Below are 19,060 nucleotides of genomic sequence, written 5' to 3' on the forward strand. Positions count from 1 at the left end.
TATAAAGTACCTACTTATTGTGGTATCGTTTACTTTCTAATCATTGTTGATGATTATTCTCGTGCTGTGTGGGTTTACCTGTTACTTGAAAAAAGTGAAGTAGCACATATTGTTGAGAATTTCTGTGCCATGGCAGAACGCCAATTTGGCAAGCAAGTTAGAACTATTTGAAGTGATAATGGAACAGAGTTTAAAAGCCTGAATTCATACTTTGAGACTCATGGCATTCTGCATCAAACTGCATGTGTTGGAACGCCCCAACAGAATGTCGAGTGGAGAGAAAACATAGGCATATTTTGAATGTTGCGAGAGCATTGTGGTTTCAAGCAGGTTTGCCTATTCGTTTTTGGGGAGAGTGTGTCTTGACCACCGGATACTTGATAAATAGGACACTTTCTTCCGTACTTGACGAGAAGGCTCCGTATGAGGTACTGTTTGGGATGACACCTCGATACAAGCAAATAAGAGTGTTTTGTTGTTTAAGCTATGCCCGTTGGAGCCCTCAAGATAAGGATAAGTTTGGAGCGAGGAGTAGGAAGTGTGTTTTTGTAGGCTATCCCTACGGAAAGAAAGGTTGGCGCGTTTAGGATGTTGAGAGCAGTGAATATTTTGTCTCCCGCGATGTAGTCTTCCATGAAAATATATTTCCATATGTTGGTGATTTAGAAGTAACTCTTGAAGACAACCCTGGCCCAACAATTGCAGCTGTAGTTGATGACGATTTTGTTCACAGCCACAAAGGAAATAAAGACAGGGGGAGTGATGAAGAGGATATCTATGCAAATGATAGGGAGAGCTTTCAAAATACTAATAGAAGAGAGGAGGAGCAAGGCAATGGAGGGGATGTGCAGGAAGTGGAAGCTAATGGCGGTGAGGACAGAATTAGTGTGGATCTAGCACCACAAACAGCACCAGAAGAGCAACTTGGCAGGGGACATCGACATTGCACGCTGTCTATTTTGTTAAAGCCCAATGTAACCTACACAGCTCGATGTCTGAAAGACCCCATTCACACTCAAGCCAACTCTGAATCAAAGTCCTCAGGTACGACTCCCTATCCCATAGCAAATTATGTGACATGTACTAACTTCTCTGGTAGACATCAAACTGTCTTAGTTGTAGTCACTGCAGAAACCGAGCCTACCAGTTTTTCTGAGGCAGTAAAAAGTGAGAAATGGAGAAAAGCTATGAGGAAGGAAATCCAGGCTCTGGAGGATAATGGTACATGGACATTGGAATCTCTATCTCCCGGGAAAAAGGCCATAGGGAGTAAATGGCTCTATAAGATCAAATATAATTCAGATGGAACGATTGAATGGTATAAGACACGCCTAGTTATCCTCGGAAATAGACAGGTTGAAGGATTAGATTAAAATGAGACTTTTGCTCCTGTGGCCAAACTAACGACAGTCCGAACCTTCTTAGCCGTGACGGCCACTTGGAACTGGGAGTTGCATCAAATGGATGTACATAATGCTTTCCTACATGGGGATTTGAATGAGGAAGTATACATGTAGTTGCCGCCAGGATTTACATCTAAGGATCGAACAAAAGTGTGCAAACTGAATCAATCTCTCTATGGACTGCGTCAATCTCCCAGATGTTGGTTCTCGATGTTAACAACGACCTTGATACAGTTTGGGTTTGTTCAATCGTATCCTGACTATTTTTTGTTCACCTATTGCAAACACAATGTTCGTTTGCACGTGCTGATATATGTTGATGACCTGATTATTGGGGGAAATGATATTGTTGCCATTGTAAAATTCAAAAAGTATCTCCATCGGTGCTTCCATATGAAAGACCTTGGCCCACTCAAATATTTCCTAGGGATTGAAGTAGCTCGTGGCCTTGAGGGAATATTTTTATTGCAACAGAAGTATGCCCTAGACATCATCTCGAAATGTGGACTCTTGGGAGCCAAACCAACGTTCGTGCCCATTGAACAGAATCATCATCTTGCGTTGGCAAAGGGCACTCTTATAGAAAATCCGAGTCGGTATCAACGACTAGTGAAACGGTTGATCTACTTGACCATTACACGACCTGAGCTATGTTATTGTGTTCATATCGTAGCTCAGTTCATGCAAAGTCCACGACAAGAACATGGGGATGCACCTCTGCGCGTAGTGTGTTATATGAAAGGATATCCAGGACAAGGTATATTGTTCCGTTCTGATAGCGATATGCATCTATATGCTTGTTGCGACTCTGATTGGGCAAGTTGCCCATTGACGCGACGATCGTTGACTAGCTATTTTGTTCTACTAGGGCAATCACCGATTTCTTGGAAAACGAAAAAACAACATACTATGTCGCGCTCCTCTGCAGAAGCCAAATATCGTTCGATGGATGCGACAAGCTGTGAGTTGAAGTGGATGAAGAAACTTCTTTTGTCCTTTGGGGTGGTGCATGATGAACCTACGTGATTGTATTGTGACAATCAGGTAGTTTTGCACATAGCCGCAAATCCAGCGTTCCACGAGCGGACAAAGCATATTGAGGTCGACTGGCATTTTGTTCGCGATGAGCTACGGCGTGGGAACGTTGTTACTTGTCATGTTCGAACCACAGAGTAGTTGGCTGATATCCTGACGAAAGCTCTGGGAAAAGAGAAATTTGCATATTTCCTTGGCAAATTGGGCATTCAAAATCTGCATGTGCCAATTTGAGGGGGAGCATTGGGAAACCGAATCTCTACGCAACCTTCGTTGCGAACCTTCTTGCATACATGTGTAATTAGTATTACTAGATGTATTTGGAAAATCGATTCGTATCGATCGATTCCTACTAAAACTGGATCTCCTTCTTGTATAAACTCTTTTTAATGAATATCCTTCTTGCATAATAAAAACACAACAGTTTCCACAAAATTTTTCACTTTATGATGAATAAAGGCAAAAAAGATATAAACTCTTTTTGTCTCGTGGCAGTCAACTTCCAAGTTTAACTTCTCCACTTGGTTGCATGTAAATGAAGGAAGATGAATGTTTTGTTTGTTATTATATTGCATGTAAACGATGGCCGTAGAAAACTGTAACTTGTTTAGAAAAAGATGAGTTCTAATTGTAGGAAAATGACATTCCTTCTCTCATCTTTGTTGCCTCTCTTGATTCATACAAAACACGCACATGGTTATCAACTTTTGTATCCAGGGTTGTTTTCCAACATAAGAAAAAACAGTAAGAACAAGAAAAATTAGAAAACTATTGTCTTCATTTGGGTCGGGTGCAACCAAACACAGCCCAGGTCAATTCAAACCAATTAAACTCTGATTTGGCCCACCATGATACTTGAAAGAAAGGAGTTAGCAGAAGACGGTTTAATTTTATTGATGCCAAGAAGGCAAGAAGATACCTTGTCTCCTTTGATCTCAGTCTCACAATGACCCTCTCTTTTGTATTCTTCCCAGATTCATGAGATCACCCAATAAAACATAGACTCGCTGGCAATCCATCCAAAAAAGTGTTTTGAAACTGGATGCCTTAAATTTGCCACGTGGAAAACTTTTTTTATTACTATACTCTGTATGTCCAATCATGTGGAGGACTCTTATAGTGTGAAGTATTTGTTTTAAATAGAAAGAAGAAATATCATCATCCTCTGTGATTTATCTTTGGGCTCTTTTATTAGCCATATAACCAAAGCTACCATGCTGAAAAAAAAAAATTGTCACCCATGTAATGGGGTTGGTGACAAGCTTGATGTGAGGTATTGCCATTTTAGCTGGGACCCAACTAAACGAAGTAAAGTAATATTTACCTGCAGCCATGACCATTTCAACTGTGTATGATAAAACTGTTTTTGTTTGATCTGTCTCTGGTATAAAACCTTCTGTATTAAATTATTTGTTTTTTTTTTTTTAGAAAATGGTTCCCGAGCAATTAGCTTTTTGAGCTTTGTCATCATGGTTCTTAATCAAAGGAAAATGCTGTGTGAAAGAGGTAAGAAACAGTGCTGCCATCCCATAAACATGCTTCCCTCAAAGCTATGAAAAGAAGAATACTTTATTCTCATTTCTCAACCACCGCACCACTATACGCTCACACTGATTGATTTCTAAGAGAACAACTTCCATTTATTAAATGTGATTTGAAATATTACTAGAAACTAGCTTTTGTCGCTCTTCTTGCTATGTCTCAATTACCACTAGTTTTTGTCGCTCTTCTTGCTATGTTTCAGTTACCACTAGCTTTTGTCCACCTCAGTTTTCATTTTTCAAGCATACCCAGATGTCCTTTTTCTTCTAGATACCCCCTCCATCTTAACTGAAAACCTTTTCAACCATTAATGCCTCGCCTTTTCTATACATCTATATTAATATAGCATTCCTTTGTTTTGTCCTTTCAGAGATCTCATCATCTCATTTGGGGGTCAAATTGCATCAAGAGTTGTTTATTAGCATTCCTTCCATCTTCATCAAGTATACAGAATAATATAAATGAGCTAGTATATATGCATAACATGTGTATTGCCTGATTCCTGAGCGGTGCTCGATCTAGGCCTGGGCTGCCAAACGGGTTCAACTTCAGCCCAACGGAAGTTGGAGTCGAGGCTAAGTTTCCAGGCCAGGCCAAGGTCCAACGCAAGGCCTACAATCCCAAGTCCAACTGTGCAAAAGCTTGGATCCGATCTAACTGTGCGCAGGTTGAGCTGCCTGAGTTGCAGCTCCATCATTTCAATAGGTCACACTCAACTCTTCAGCACTCAGCAAGTCAGCAGCAGAACCATGCTTCTTATTTCAGAGTCGTCCATGTCTTTCTTGAAAAAATAAAGAATTCCATCATTCATGCAGAGCAAGTAGGAACCATCTATTGACAACCAAAAAATAAAATGGGGACCCTCAAGAACATATAACTTTTTATGATGATCAAACAAACAATTTCATTAAGGAAGACAATAAGATGCATTAGATTTCAAAAAAAAAAGAGTTATAAGGAGGGGCAGCAGATACAAAACAAACGAAATCAAATTGAACACCTTCAATTTTCTGAGCAATTCTTGAGCCGTCTCTACTACCCTCCCTGACTGTAAAGCCAAACTTAACTTGCCTAAACAATTTATATTTACCCTTAATTATCATACAAAAAAACTAATAACATTGTCAAGGTATTTTAATAAGAATATATAGGTTTTCATTTTAATTGTAATAAGGGCGATGATGATGATGATAGGATAAGGCTTATGACAATGATGAAATCCGCAATCAAGGATACTTATCTTGAGCAAAACAAATGGCTTTTAGGTTGAGCACTATTCGCATCTGAAGAAGATCAAAAGCTATAATGGAATGAATGCAAAATCCAAATTCAACCTAGCCGGTAACTATAGATGAATGGTTTAGTATAATCAGTTGGACAGTGGAAAAACACTCTATTACCGATCAATACTCATTGCAAATCAGGTGGTCAAAGATTGTTCAGTCATGCTGTTTTTTGGTAAAGGTTGGGTGGATCCTGAACCTCTGCCTATGGTTTAAGAATCGAGTTTCATAATCAGTTAAGAGTATTGGAAGTTTTGTGAAAAAATTGCAGCTCATACATGGAATGCGTTGTCATCTTGTAAACAGCAAGTAGGTTTGCTTATTGGGGTGATGAGGAAGGGAGTCCCCTAATTAATTTGGGGGTTGTAACTTATAAGACGAGAATAAAATGAGAAAAAGTAGACTGAGATAATTTGGGGGGTTTAAAGAATGCCAGAACCAAATGAAAATAGAGTGAGATCTATTGCGATAGGTGAGAAAAAGTAGATTATAATAATTTGGTAAGCTGCATAGAAGATTACTACAGTTGTAGAAAAGAAGGGATCTATTGCAAGTTGAAAGGAGTTAGAAGGACTTAGGACAGACCAAAAAAGGACATGGATTTGGGCAAGTAAAGGGGGGGGAGAGCAAGGACAGAGTGGTAGTAATATCAATTCATCAAAGGATATAGCACTAGTAGTCAAACAGGATTCATGTAGACGACGCATGCAGTTGGGACACGGCTCAGACCTCAGATGATAATGAATGAAGCAAGACTGAAATAAATAACGTTACTTCCACCACGACAAGGGTGCCCATATGGGATTGGGACTTGGGAGGGCTTTCACATAGCGGCTTCTCGTGTTTCAAAATGAGTTCTACGTGGAAAAGACAGCAGGTATATTTTTTGTACAAATTCGGAACGCAGAGATGAAATGCCATTGTTGACTGAATTTACTCCAAATGGTATATCTGGAACATGCACACTCAACCATCGCCGCATGCATCGATGTAGCACGCAGAATTCCTCTCAAACGGGCTCAAGGTGACCGAGTCTCACATAGTCACATGTGCATACTTAGTGCACACTGCACAGCAAAGACCAGAATTTTGGACAAATAGTTGTAAGCTTCTGCGCAGTTGTGTACAGCAGCAACAACCTCGGAGTCGTAGCGCTCAACCGCTCATCCACCAATTTAGGGGTGTCAATTAGATTGGATTTGGTCCAATGTGACTCCATTACAAATGGACCTGATTCAATCCAGTTCAATGAATATTTTGGACTGGTCCAAAGACTGTCCAATCTGTTCAAATTTCTGTTAATTTAGATTGATTTCAACTCAAACCTGGTCCATTGACACCTATATTCTTATTTTCTATCAATAGACCACATATTGACTCAATCTAATATAAATTTATTATGGATGAACCAGGTCCGATCCAATATGTCATATTGGTTCGTTCAGTCCATCCAGATTCAATATCTTATTGGTCCATCCAATTAGATTTTGATTTGGACCGGTCCATTGACACCCCTATCCACCATCACCAATACAAAAAAAAAACCGAGGGGGCCCATTGTAATTGTACTTGTAAGAGAGGAGTAGGACCCTCCCCTCTTTATTTATTTGTTTAAAGGAGGTATGAGAACTGCAGATGTATTTACGAGTTGTGTCCGCTGTCCATACAGGGAGTGAGTTGCGTATTATCTGATTTTAATTAAATTTAACGGAGCTTATGCAACCAAAGAATCAGCTTTTCACGAGGACAAAAGTCATTGATTGACGGTTGATTTTAAGCTTGTAAATAGGAAAAAGGATAAAAAGAATAGCGATTATGCCTGCCTTACTAATACGAAGTAAAGACCCAATCAAGGTCAAGGAAGAGAAGAATTGATTCAAATTATGAATGCAATGTTCTGATTTCTTAAATTTTCAGATTTGAAATTACGCTTAAGCATGGCACCAGATTTAATAAAATAGTACCCTAGAAATCGTTCGATTAACAACCCGTCTTTTTTCCATATATATATATATATATTTTTTTTTTTTTCTTTTGTTACAACAAAGTAAATCCTTAAGAACCCAAAACATGGATTCAATTTCGTGGAACGGAATGCAAGTATTTGAGAATTGTAATTCGTGAAATACGTATGAATGTAAAACATAGTAAAATACCAACTCCCCATGTGCGTCTTTTCCCTAAGTCTGTTACCCTGCCAAGAGGTCCCAGGTAACAGGTACAGTCGTACAGAGAATTCTGAAAGTAGAGCTCCGTAAAGAAAACATGTCTCTTACATTCCATGAAAATTGTGTTGTAAAATTTATCATAGATGGGAAGAGAAACTTCACATGTGAATGGAAGCCTTGAACAAGAAAGCAGCTTCTCAAAACCATAGGGAAGCCTCTCTAAAGAAAATTACAAATAAATGAGTTTATAAAGTCTGCAACAACAATCTGTGTATATCCCAGCAAACAGGAAATACAGAGCATGTACAATCAATCTGGCATGGATTGTGGACCAGAAGGGAATAAAATTTCCCAAAAAGATAAGAGATGGGAAGTGCAGAGATTAGAGAGAAAGAGAACCTAAATGAAGATTAACAATGGGAAAAATAAGAAAATAAATAAACGGACAAAGAACTATGAGGAATGCTGGCTAGCTTTTCTCTGTCTTTAGTCTCTTGGAAGCTTGATCAGAGTCCTCACCACTGCTGGCAACCCTAGAATGCGTCATTGCTTGATTGCTAGAGGGGTCCTCCTGGTCCTTGGGCAATAAAAAATAAAAATTAAGATATGAATTTATTTAAAACATGAAATAACACAACAGATCACTCAGATTCCAGGAATACGAGAAACACTAGAAGGTGGGTGCATCACCACAGGCTAGCCCAGCTAAAAGACACGCTAAAAGAGAAGTTGAGTTGCTTCTTACTGGTCTCCACTTCAACTCTCTTCATTTGTCCTGAAGTGGCATTTCCAAATGCCAAGCTCTCAGCTACCCAGGCTATTAATGAGAAATCAAGCCAGGTGAGATGACTTAAGCAACTAATATGGTAGGTCCAGTCTGGACTTTTTTTTTTCTTTTTTTCGAAAAAGAGATCTATTCAATTGGTGCATACGCCCGCCTAATGAAGAAAGATCAATCATTGCCAAAGTCCAGCAATGCATGGAATGTCCCTTTTGTACACACGAATGACAGAAATTCTTTTTTTACAATATATGATAAACCCAACTACTCTACGATGTATAAGCTCAATGGTTAAGATCGAACATGAAAGAAATATTGCACAAAAATGAAAAGAAACAAATGGCCAAGATACCAAACTATGGATACCTTTGCACTGGATGTGGTAGCTGCCAGTCTGCCAACTGTTCGTTTGCCAAGATCAATCTGCACTGACATGCTAGCTTGTGACAGATCTACACCACAACTCTGAAGTGCTTGTGTCAAATTATTCAACAACCTGCCACATATTACAGTCTAACATCAGCTTTAAAGCAAGTGGTGCAGCATAAATAAAGACTTTTCTAGGAGATTGTATGTAAAATAGACAGGTGCTATCAAGGCTGCTTCATGGTGTAAGGTCCCCCAAAACAACTTTGCAGTGAACGAAAAACTAATATAGATGAATTTTTGCAGGAGATAAAAAATATTGAAGAATTGCATATGCGTGTGAGGCACAATTTCAGGAAATGGTATCTCGAAATTTGCAAATAAAATCAAGAAACAGCAGAACCACATGCATATGAAAACACACCCTTGTGAGTAGACACTTGATATGTTGATTGTCCCCCCTTCAATAGTCATATCATCTTGTTCATTTAGCATATCACTTGTTACAGGGAACTCAGTTGTGCATGCTCTGCCTTGCCACAACTGGGATTGAGGCTGTGAAGCTACATTGTCTGCATCTGAAAGCGGTCTCTGTGGAGGTTGGGAAAGCCCACCACCTCTTACTACAGGAGTGAACATATTTGCTTGCAAAGGAATGGGCAGGGGCACTGCCTTGTCAGCATCTAGTGGATTCTGCGAATTTGCTAGCATGGGTGGGGAGACGCTGATAGCAATGTTGCTGTCATCGAACTTCCCAGTAAACACTATCCCTGGACCAGGTCCATTCTTTAGGGCTTGAGAGTGATCAATTACACTTTCACCAGGCCTACGGATATTTCTCTGTTCAAAAAGGAAAAAGAAAACTTTAAATTAAGGTTTGGGAAGAGTGCAAATGCCAGTTCAGTAAATAAATGCACTCTGGTTCAGTTTTGCAGGTGTTTGGTAAGAGTGTATTTGTGTATTGATAATGACAGAACACAAATTCCAAGACATGTTTACATTCAAATGGATGCAAACTTTTGCACTCAAGTTGTTCAATGTAAGAAAGGTGGATTCTAGTCTCGGGGATTCGTGTTTGTACCGATTAAAACTGAAAGTCATTTGGCAAGAACACAAAATCATCAGTACAAAGCTAAACCAAATTTGCATGTCTGAACCAGACATATTTGTATTTGTACTCTTCCCAAATGCAGCCTAGAAAACAAGCATAATAAAAATGTGAGCAAGTTATTAAGTATTTACCCATGGTACCAACTTTGTTGGCTCCTGGTTCCATCCAGGAAATGCTGCGTCATACTTCTGTACTTTTTCCTGTAAAAACTGAATGTACTCGATGACCTGCATAGGGGATAAGAAAACTTATTAACCATTGAACAATTCAAATTGTTTCCCATCGAATCAAATATAATATCATATATATCTCCAAATTACAATATATACCTCTAATAGGAAAGATGCCTTATCTCTCTTTTGATCACCATGAGGTATAAGATCTCTCAATATCTGAAATCTGTTAAACAAATTAAATTTCATCAGGTTGACTGAAAACAAAAGAGCCAGGAAGCATCTTAGTATTTAATAACACATCAAACATGTCAAAGTCTTAACTCCATATCTTTACAACTAGAGATGCTTATGAAAAAGAAGCATACTTGTTAAACAATAATTCCAACATATGAAACTATCTAATTTCTGGATTCATGCTGCCCATTAAAAAGGGCCTCATCTATGGAATAAGCATTCAACTGACAATAGTAAGCAGCATCAAAAGTCTCTGTTCATACTAGTTTTTGGACTCTGGCTTGGATTCAAAACATATGGCAGTGGTCTTACAATGAAGGAACTCCACTTTCACCCTTATATTCAGCAATCACCAATATCTCCCCTTAATTCAACAACCCAAATTACAATGAGACATGAAAATTCTCAGCCTGTTACTTCACTAATTGGATTAAGGTTTGCATAACAAGGCATGGAATGATGGAAAAGCTACAGAAAATCCACTTAAGTCTATAATTAAAAGGCCATGAAGCACTTGAAGGGATAGATACTTTAAATGTCTTGACCAGGCTTAACAAACAGAGATTGAGTGAGGTTTGCGCTATATCAATAAGAACAAACATATCCCACAAGCTTAGGTCAGAATGAACCATGAAAAGTGGCAGATAATATGTGGAGTCAGAGAGCAGGGAGCAACCGAAAAACTCATGGCAGCTTGGTCACTACCCAAATGAGTTGAGTGATATTCTAGCTGGGTCATGTGCATCTATTCAATTCCTAGAGGGCAAAACGATACTACTGATGGGCCTAAAATCTCTGGGACAGGAAGGGTTTCTTTGGACAAAAACAGATGTGTGCCTAAATAGTTCTCTGAATGGATTGAACAGCTTCTTTTTAAACGGATGTGTGCCTAAAATCTCTGAATGGACAAAAACAGATGTGTGCCTAAAATCTCTCATGTAAACGGATTTTTTCATATATAATATAGATGCAGTTACATTTTGTCCCAGAAAATACATCATTTCGCCAATACATTTATATAACTGACTAATGATAAGACGCTAATGTAAGAACAATCCACAATCTGGTGGTACATGGTAACCATTACAAATTGAAGTATATACAAACAAATGGAAAATCTAATAATTTAATGAAGTAGGACTGATTTTAGAAGACCATGCTGTATGTGCACACAACAAGTTACGGACTTGACTGACATGTCAATTTTTGTTTTGAATCAAAGCACTAGAATAGTTTTTTTCGTTCTAGTGTTTTTTGTTTTTTTGGGAAGATGAAGGAACAGAGACGAAATTTGTTGGAGATAGAAGTTGAAACCATCATGAAGTATTAGGAGAAACCAGATACAGTAAAACAGTCAAAATACGCAAATAATGGCTTCAGAAGCCACTCTGTAACTGAAGCAACACATGAGAAGGGCAAGAACAATATATTTAAACAAAATGGGAGGAAATTCCAAAATTAAACACCTGACCCACCAATGAAGTGAGGTTGTGGAAGACTCCGATAGGGATAGGTCTCTCTAAACTACAATATAAGAATCCATATAAAGAGTTAAAAGGAAGTAGACGAAATAAATTGTCGAGGGCATTTAAAACCAATGTGACATTAAAAACCACAATATAGCCAAACTTGAGACAAGAAGAATGATTAAAACCGCATATGCAAGAATGGTATAACTTGCCTGTCATTAATCTTGCTCCTTCGCCGCTGTTCTGTGGCAGAGTGCTTTGACCGCGGTGTAAGTGTGGCAGTCTTCTGGTTAATGTTCTTCCCGTCCACCTTTACAGTCAAATCTACTGAAAAAACGATTGCAAAACTGTGTAAATAAAAACAGAATTGGACCCAGAATCTATCCCTTAACAAGAAAAGAATATGAACACAGTATGAGAACCAAAAATCGACTAATTGGTAATAAAAAAAGATTTTAATCTCTTTGACATGCACTAAACGAAACGAATAAATTCAAACGGTTTGATTCCGGGAAGTTCAGAAAACACACGAAAGCGACAACCATAGATAACGAAGAACATGGAGAGACCTTTTACTGGCAAACCATAGACCTCCGGGAGTAGGATTAAACTCAAGTTGGAGAGACGGAGACAACATACCTTTCTGGAAAGGAACTTCTTTCCGGGAGGCGAACTCTTCTTCATCGTCTTCTTCCTCTTCCTGATGACCCTTAGCAGATTTCATCATGTCTATAAGTCTTTGACTTTCCTGATTCGGCTGCCTGTAAAATTGACAAACCCCCAAAAAGAATCAGCAAAAACGAGCATAATCCACGAGATCCTAAGAAGAAGGACAAGAAGAAGAGGGAAAGAACACCAACTTAGAGGAAGACTGAGAGATGAGACTAGTGTGATGAGTGAATAGGGTACGCAATGGCCGCTCCTCGGACGACCACTGCCCTAACTGCTCCACCGGTTCTGCAGTACAAGAGGAGAGAAATGAATCAATGAAGCCCTAGGTGTTGGTAAATTTAGAGACGATCTAGGCTAACGTGCACGGTGCCAGTGAGAGAGCTCAATTGGCTGCGCCTACGGCCGGAATTAATGCAAAGACTTTTGGATTTGGTTTATGGACTCCTTTCGGTTCCGGAGCCGGGGATGTGGAATGTAAATGTTGATTCTTGACCCCACAGGAGGAGACTGCACTGGTGAAGTGGTGAGAGAGTAGACCGAGAGAAATGGAGAATACCAATTTATTATCTTCGCTGAGAAACTAATAACAGAAAATTAATTAGTGAAACCAAAGGGGGAGGGCGGGTGCATAGTGCACTTTCTTAATGGGTTTCCACGGCTTACGTTAGAATTTGGAATTAGTGATGTGTCATGTGTGTCACGTGTTGGACATGTGGGGTTCTCGTGACCGGGAAATGGAAAATGTCTAGTCGTACACATGCGACTACGTCAAACATGGGAAATAACAAATACGGAAGACACGATAACTTTTTTTTTTATTTCTTTCCATTTGGCAATTTCTTATTTATCTGAACAGAGAGACGATGACAAGCGAAAACAGTGAACTACATTAGCTTGATACTTCATATTTTCATGTCTCCACTTTGGCCTTTTTCCTTTCACATATACAAAATAGGTATCAGGGCCAGTCCTGCACCAACATGTAGATGTGCTACAACTTTTCTGTTGTCCAAACAATCTAGACTCGATCTAGAGGAAGCTAAGTGAAGTGAGTGCAAAGGCAATTCCATATGCAAAAGAGTTAAAGACATACAATCATAAATTGTGGTCAGACCCTCAAAACAAAAGATAGAGATAATACAATATATATTACATCCAAACAGCCATTATGACAAGCGAAGTAATATTGTTGCTTTTGTACCTTGGTGATTGGTGAAGCCGACACTTGATCAAGTCAATATAAGTAAAATATATCGGATCCAAGTGGCCATTGAAAATGGAATAGACATGCATGAAAGAGGTTTGGAAATCAATTTCACAAGGAAAAGAAGCCTGGAAAACCAACAACAAAACGACGACACCCTGTTCCACGTGCCTTTCCCCTGGTATTAGGGTGATTTCAGCTGTATAACTATAAATTAACACTGCACCCTTAGCATCCACCATGACTATCCACAATTTATTGATCTTTTTATATATTTTGTAAGAAATAAGCATATGGATCTAGATCCAACATCCAAGTGGTGATGTGACACAGTGAGTGGAATGTGTACTAGGGAAGTGCAGGAGATCTGAACTTCCTGTAATGATTATATATGTTAGTTTACAACCTATTTGCTTAACTTTCACATTCCTAAATTGAAAAATATACATAGAAATTGTTGACAAACTCTAGTGGGGATATGCTTCAGACAAGACATGTCCAGTCCAGATTGGGTTACGTAGCCATCCGGAGAGAGAGAGAGAGAGAGAGTCTCAAATTCCCAATTCTAACAGAGCCCATAAAAAGTGGCCCACCAATGCATCATTGGCCCATAATAAGAATTGCTTTGTTCCAAGAAGATGAACAACGGACACATGGTATATCTGGATGACATATTGACATGTACGTAGCACCGCCATTATCTACTTGTAAGACCACAGGCCTGTCAGGCCATATTTAATGCAACCCTAAAACACGTGACCTTATAATGGCGGAAGCTACGGAGGCTGACAGCTGAGTTGTGCACTTGTGTTTGTAAGTGGCTGGCTTCCCTGGGTAGGTTCCAAATCCTGTTTGAAAACTTTTTTCTATTTTATATATAATATAGAGAATTTGTTGGCAAAAAAAATCCTTCTTGTAATCCAATGCAAGGAAGTCTCCACAACTCCGCAATCCCACGCATAGTTTGATGCAAGTAAGGATCTTTGGGATTTATGCATAGAATGGTTTTTTGTTCTAGGGGGAGATGGAGCTTTTCACTCCACAATTTGCTTGAAACAATGAATCTAATCTTTGCGTGTGTTTCACAAATCACAACTAGGTCCCAAGCTAGCTATCAAATCAAATGGATTTGGACCCACCACATAATCCAATAATCCCATAATCCAGCTTCTATGCTGCACTAAGGTGAAAGTGAAAGTGTGAAACAGCCATCAACATTGGATTGCTTAAATTGCAAAGCACCGAGCCACTGACCCTATTGTTTATGTTGATGGGAGTATATTTCTTTCTCGTTCCTGCTGTAGTTTTTAAAACTATATATAGAAGAAAAGGAAAAGTATTACCTTTTACAACTTGTGTTTCTTGGGCGACAGTATCTTTCAGTTTCACCAATGCTCCTTTCTCCTTCACCACAGACTGGTTCCACAACGAAAAAGCGCCTCCACTATAAGAACCACCGTTGGAATTAGCTTTGTTGTTAACTTCCCCATTCTTCTCCGTACTGCTGGTTGGTGAAAATACACTTGTCTCAGGCTTAGGAGGAACACTTCGATGATTGAAATTGGAGTTGTAGCCTATACTGTAGGTGCCGATTCCCCCAGGGAGAGCATGCTCCACTGAAGGAGGAGGAGGAGGCAGTGGCTTTTCAATTGGATTTGGAGCTGCCTCAACTGTGTTTTCTCCCTTGCCGCTCTTCTTCCCTAGTCTCTCCAGCGGTTGCAGAAAGTCATGAGTCTTGAGGATTAAGAATCCTGCTCCAAACCCAACACGTACTGTTAGCATCAATCAGACCCATATTAGATATTACCATCCCCAAGGAAAATGAATCTCTTGTTTTTAACTTATCACGCACGTTGTTGAATGTTGACTGATGCCAACATTCACTTTTGTCAAGCCTTTCTTTTTAGTATTGGCCGGAATCGAGCACATGACTCAACTTATCATTTTCAATATAAACAAGCATCAAAAATCACTTGTCAAAGCTAGCATTTTGGTGCCTCTTGTGAGTTGTGATGGATCATCACTTTCTACGGTTAGAATCCAATTAACAACCGAACTATATTTATTATTTACGACGCCCTGGATGGTATGCTACTGTTTTTCTATAACAATCTCTTTAAGGATTTGACACCAATCGGACAGTAAAAAAAAAAAAAAAAATTCATCTCCTTAAGCCAGGGTCCCGCAATGAATCAAACCGTACATTGGTTGCATGACACGTACGGTAGTGCCAAAACTCTATGTCCAGGAGATTTCCCCATGTACCACAAACCATACATGCAACTCCAATCCGACAATGCCCTAAGTTTACTGAGCCTGAGTCATCCATGTAAGGCGAGATTTTTGCCATTAACTATATTAATTTACCACATCTACACAAAAACATACACGCTCTCGCTAAAATTAAAAGAAAATAACTCTCGGTGACGGTGAGTATGACCTCTTAGTAGGTGTAGCCCCACCAAATAAATGGCCCAGATGGATGATTCAGTAGGGTCACGTGAATAATCAATGGAGCCTGCGATGCCACCGTCTGATATTACTGTTCGGCTTTGTTTGTTTCAACGTGAAATAGAGGCTATTTTATTTTATTTTTGTATTAAAATAAATTAGAAGAGATAAATTAAAAAAAAAAAAAAGCTTTTGCTGTAAAAGATGCTTAAGTAACAACTGAAATATTTCACTGGAAAAAATTCAATTTCATTTTACATAGAAATTAGAAACAAAGGCAGCGTTAAGAAATATTTTGAATTCATAAAACAAAAGGAAAATAAGATGGAGGGGATCTTGATAACATACATACCATGGGGAGGCCTTGGATCTTGGTGCTGGAAAGACGGATGGCCATATAGTGAAAGAAAATCATGTGTTGTTTTTTTGCCTGCATATTTTTTTTTTAAAGAAAACATTAAACCTTTTCTTTTATGTGCAAAATTTAACGGAAAATAACACAGTAGATGGATTTTTCTCTTCTTACCTTCGGTTCCAAAGGGGCGAGGTTGAGGAAGCTCCATTCACAATTGAGATATTTTTACTTGTTCTTCTCAAGTTTCTTCTTTTTTTTCGGTTGCCAATCAAAATTCTTCTTTTTATTTCTTCGTTTCCCCGTCGAGCCCCAGGTTTTTCCCAGTCAACTTGTTGCTGATGCAAAAATTCCGATCGACCATCTGAAGGGAATATAAACGCCGAAGATATAGTCTTCACTTAGTGTATAGAGGCTTCGGACTTTCGGACACCAGACGTTCTGAAAGTGTGAAATTGGATCTCTCACGAGATGACAACTCGTGTTTCTAGTGCTCGGATTTCTTAAGAAATGGAAAGGATGAAATTCCGACAGAAACAACGCCTCCGACTGAAGATCGGAGGTGCATTAACCGTGCACTTATAACAGGAACAGAAAATTCTCTCTCCAAGCAAGCCACCTTGAATCCAGAGGTCTTTTTACCAAATATAACTCGAATTGTACGTGATTAATATACTCTCTGGTAACTTTTCATCTCAGTGTATTTCGAGTAGTAATCCTTTTACAGAGAATTCATGCAGAATTTCTCAAAACTTATCCTCTAAAAACCACAACTTTCCATGCTCCAAGGCTTTCTGCGAAATCTGCAAGTCCAAGTTCCGTTCAAGCAAATAAGATTCATTGAAATTCTTCTGAATTAGATAGTGAATCCAAAGATTTATATGGTTTGATCAAACACCACCTCGAATAAATTACAGAAATTTCACAAGCACGAGAATTTGGAATTTAAAACATAAGGATAGATAGATCCAAAAAATAAACGAAACTATAGATGCGTACCTTCGATGTGAATTACGATAATTCAGCGCAATTCATCTCAAATGCGTCTGAAAATCGAAACGAAACCAGTTCTATGTTTTTGTTGGTCGAGGTAGATGGAAATCAGATAAGATAAATTTGAATTTCACGTAACGATCTAACCAAATATGCTGAGACGAAATGTTGCTTGAATTTACATATAGATCTTCTTCTCTCTCTCGCTCGCTCGCGCTCTCTGTGTCTTCTCTCTTAACGAGGTGGGAACTGGGAAGGACACTCTGTTAAGATCTTTATACGCTCACTCTTTCTTCTCTGTTTCCCTTTTATCAATATTAATATATTTCCTGGCACTTAAAAAATATTAATATATCTCCTTAGTATCTTCTCCGTCACGAAAAACGTCGCAGTTTTTAACGTCGTCACGACTGGGAGTATCTAACGGCGTTAGTTTACCGAGGGACGGATTTATTGTTCACTTACCCTAAAAAAATAAAGTGACCATACTACCCCTTCGACGACCTGAATAAGAGATTCCATTCTAGGAACGACGTGTAGGTGCGATGGACGCTTCTGAGTTTTGACTATTTTAGATCCACCATTGCTCATTGTGATCGAAGCCGTCCATTTCTAAAGAAGATGAAATCAACGATAGATGGGGATCAATCTGAAGTGAAGGGGTGCGGAGAGAGAAGAAGTATGGACAGGTTGGGGTAGTCGAGGAGTTGACAACGGTGTTGCCGTTGACATGTAAGCAAGATTAAAAAAGAAATAAAGAGATAAGAAAACTGATGATTAGAGGCTCAGATCCCGATTTATAAGTTTAAACTGTTGGAAGTTCAGAGTTCAGAGCATGTTGGCGGTAAAGGAAGAAATGTCACGTGACACATTCCATTCGGGGAAGGTAAGGGTTTTTCTTTCATTTCGGACCTGGTTTTGTCCTACAAGGCTGCAACACATATGCGGGAAACGCGGAGAATACATCACTCACCAAACGAGCTCTCATGTGCTAATACAGATTCATCCCGGCTCCACTCACATATTGCTCCTATTTTCCAATTTCCGTATTAATGTTTCCATTTCCACATTGGTCAAGTCCCCCCCCCCCCTCCCCCCGCAAAAAAAAAAGAAAATAATAATTACAGTAAATCGATTAAAAATTCCAGTAGAAAAACCAATATAAGATTTGTAAAGGTCTTTCTATTTTTCCTTCAAACCAAATATAGCCTAAATCATTCATCTCGGTACTTGGCTCTCTATTTTTTATAACATTTGTTGTTTTACTTGACAATAGTTGTTCCTTTAACATGGTGCAGTGGACTAGGGCCATGATCAAGCACTTAAAAAAAAAGAAAAAAAAATGATTTGGCTGGAAGGGAGCGTTGTTTATGAAGATGGTTCACTTTGCCTATTTTATTAAATCTAGTGTTTTATAAGTTTGAAATACACTAAAGATACAATATAGTCAAAAGAAAAATAAATGGATGATGACAGTTGTTGTTTAACGTGCTTTGTTCCATGGAGGCGATGCTTTAAGTCCCTTTCTTTTTTAGTGTTTGGTTTGAGGTGAACTTAAAGTGTTAAAGGATAAAGAGCTAAATAACTATCCCTAAAATTTTGCAAGAGTGCCCAGGCGAGACTTTAATTAGTCGATGTTTGGCAATTAATGGATACTTGGAAATAAAAAGGAAATGGATTTATCTCAAATGAAAGAATAAACTAAATATATAAATATAAGGATACTAGCTTATTGCCCTTTTTTTTGGTGGAAACCGTTTGAGCTTTCATGCAGAGCCTCAGAATCCAGGGTAATGAAGTCTTATTTGGTTTAAAAAAAA

The 19,060-nt window shown here is 38.8% G+C and overlaps 1 protein-coding gene across 4 annotated transcripts; it reads right to left on the reverse strand.

Annotated features, from left to right (window-relative positions):
• Nucleotides 1–7,608: 7,608 nt before the first annotated feature.
• LOC148854582 (transcription factor BIM2-like) lies at nt 7,609–17,564 on the reverse strand. Of its 4 annotated transcripts, none has more exons than XM_088984608.1 (13): nt 17,247–17,556; nt 16,422–17,050; nt 16,248–16,325; nt 15,885–15,962; nt 14,788–15,195; nt 12,429–12,525; nt 12,208–12,329; nt 11,781–11,895; nt 10,019–10,088; nt 9,821–9,916; nt 9,003–9,418; nt 8,579–8,708; nt 7,609–8,002 (listed from the first exon to the last, which is right to left on the reverse strand). In XM_088984608.1, the coding sequence occupies exons 2-13, from the start codon at nt 16,456–16,458 to the stop codon at nt 7,901–7,903; spliced, it is 1,749 nt and encodes a 582-aa protein (XP_088840734.1). In that variant the 5' UTR covers nt 16,459–17,050; nt 17,247–17,556; the 3' UTR covers nt 7,609–7,900. The 4 variants fall into 4 exon arrangements, with proteins under 4 accessions (XP_088840734.1, XP_088840733.1, XP_088840735.1 ...); XM_088984607.1 differs by having other exon boundaries at nt 7,609–8,008; XM_088984609.1 differs by lacking the exon at nt 15,885–15,962 and having other exon boundaries at nt 7,609–8,008; nt 17,247–17,564.
• Between the last annotated feature and the right edge of the window lie 1,496 nt (nt 17,565–19,060).

Source organism: Nelumbo lutea, chromosome 4 (assembly GCF_056320005.1).
Source record: "Nelumbo lutea isolate HS-2025 chromosome 4, American lotus-T2T, whole genome shotgun sequence".
NCBI classification, from domain to species: Eukaryota; Viridiplantae; Streptophyta; class Magnoliopsida; order Proteales; family Nelumbonaceae; genus Nelumbo; species Nelumbo lutea.

Excerpts from the sequence above, each read along its gene's own strand:
- LOC148854582 (XM_088984607.1), bottom strand. The coding sequence starts at position 16,458 with ATGGAGCTTCCTCAACCTCGCCCCTTTGGAACCGAAG. Across the intron at positions 12,330-12,428 it reads ATCTCTCAGTCTTCCTCTAA|GCAGCCGAATCAGGAAAGTC; the intron begins GTTGGTGTTCTT and ends TCAATTTTACAG. Across the intron at positions 8,709-9,002 it reads TCAAGTGTCTACTCACAAGG|GTTGTTGAATAATTTGACAC; the intron begins GTGTGTTTTCAT and ends AATATGTGGCAG.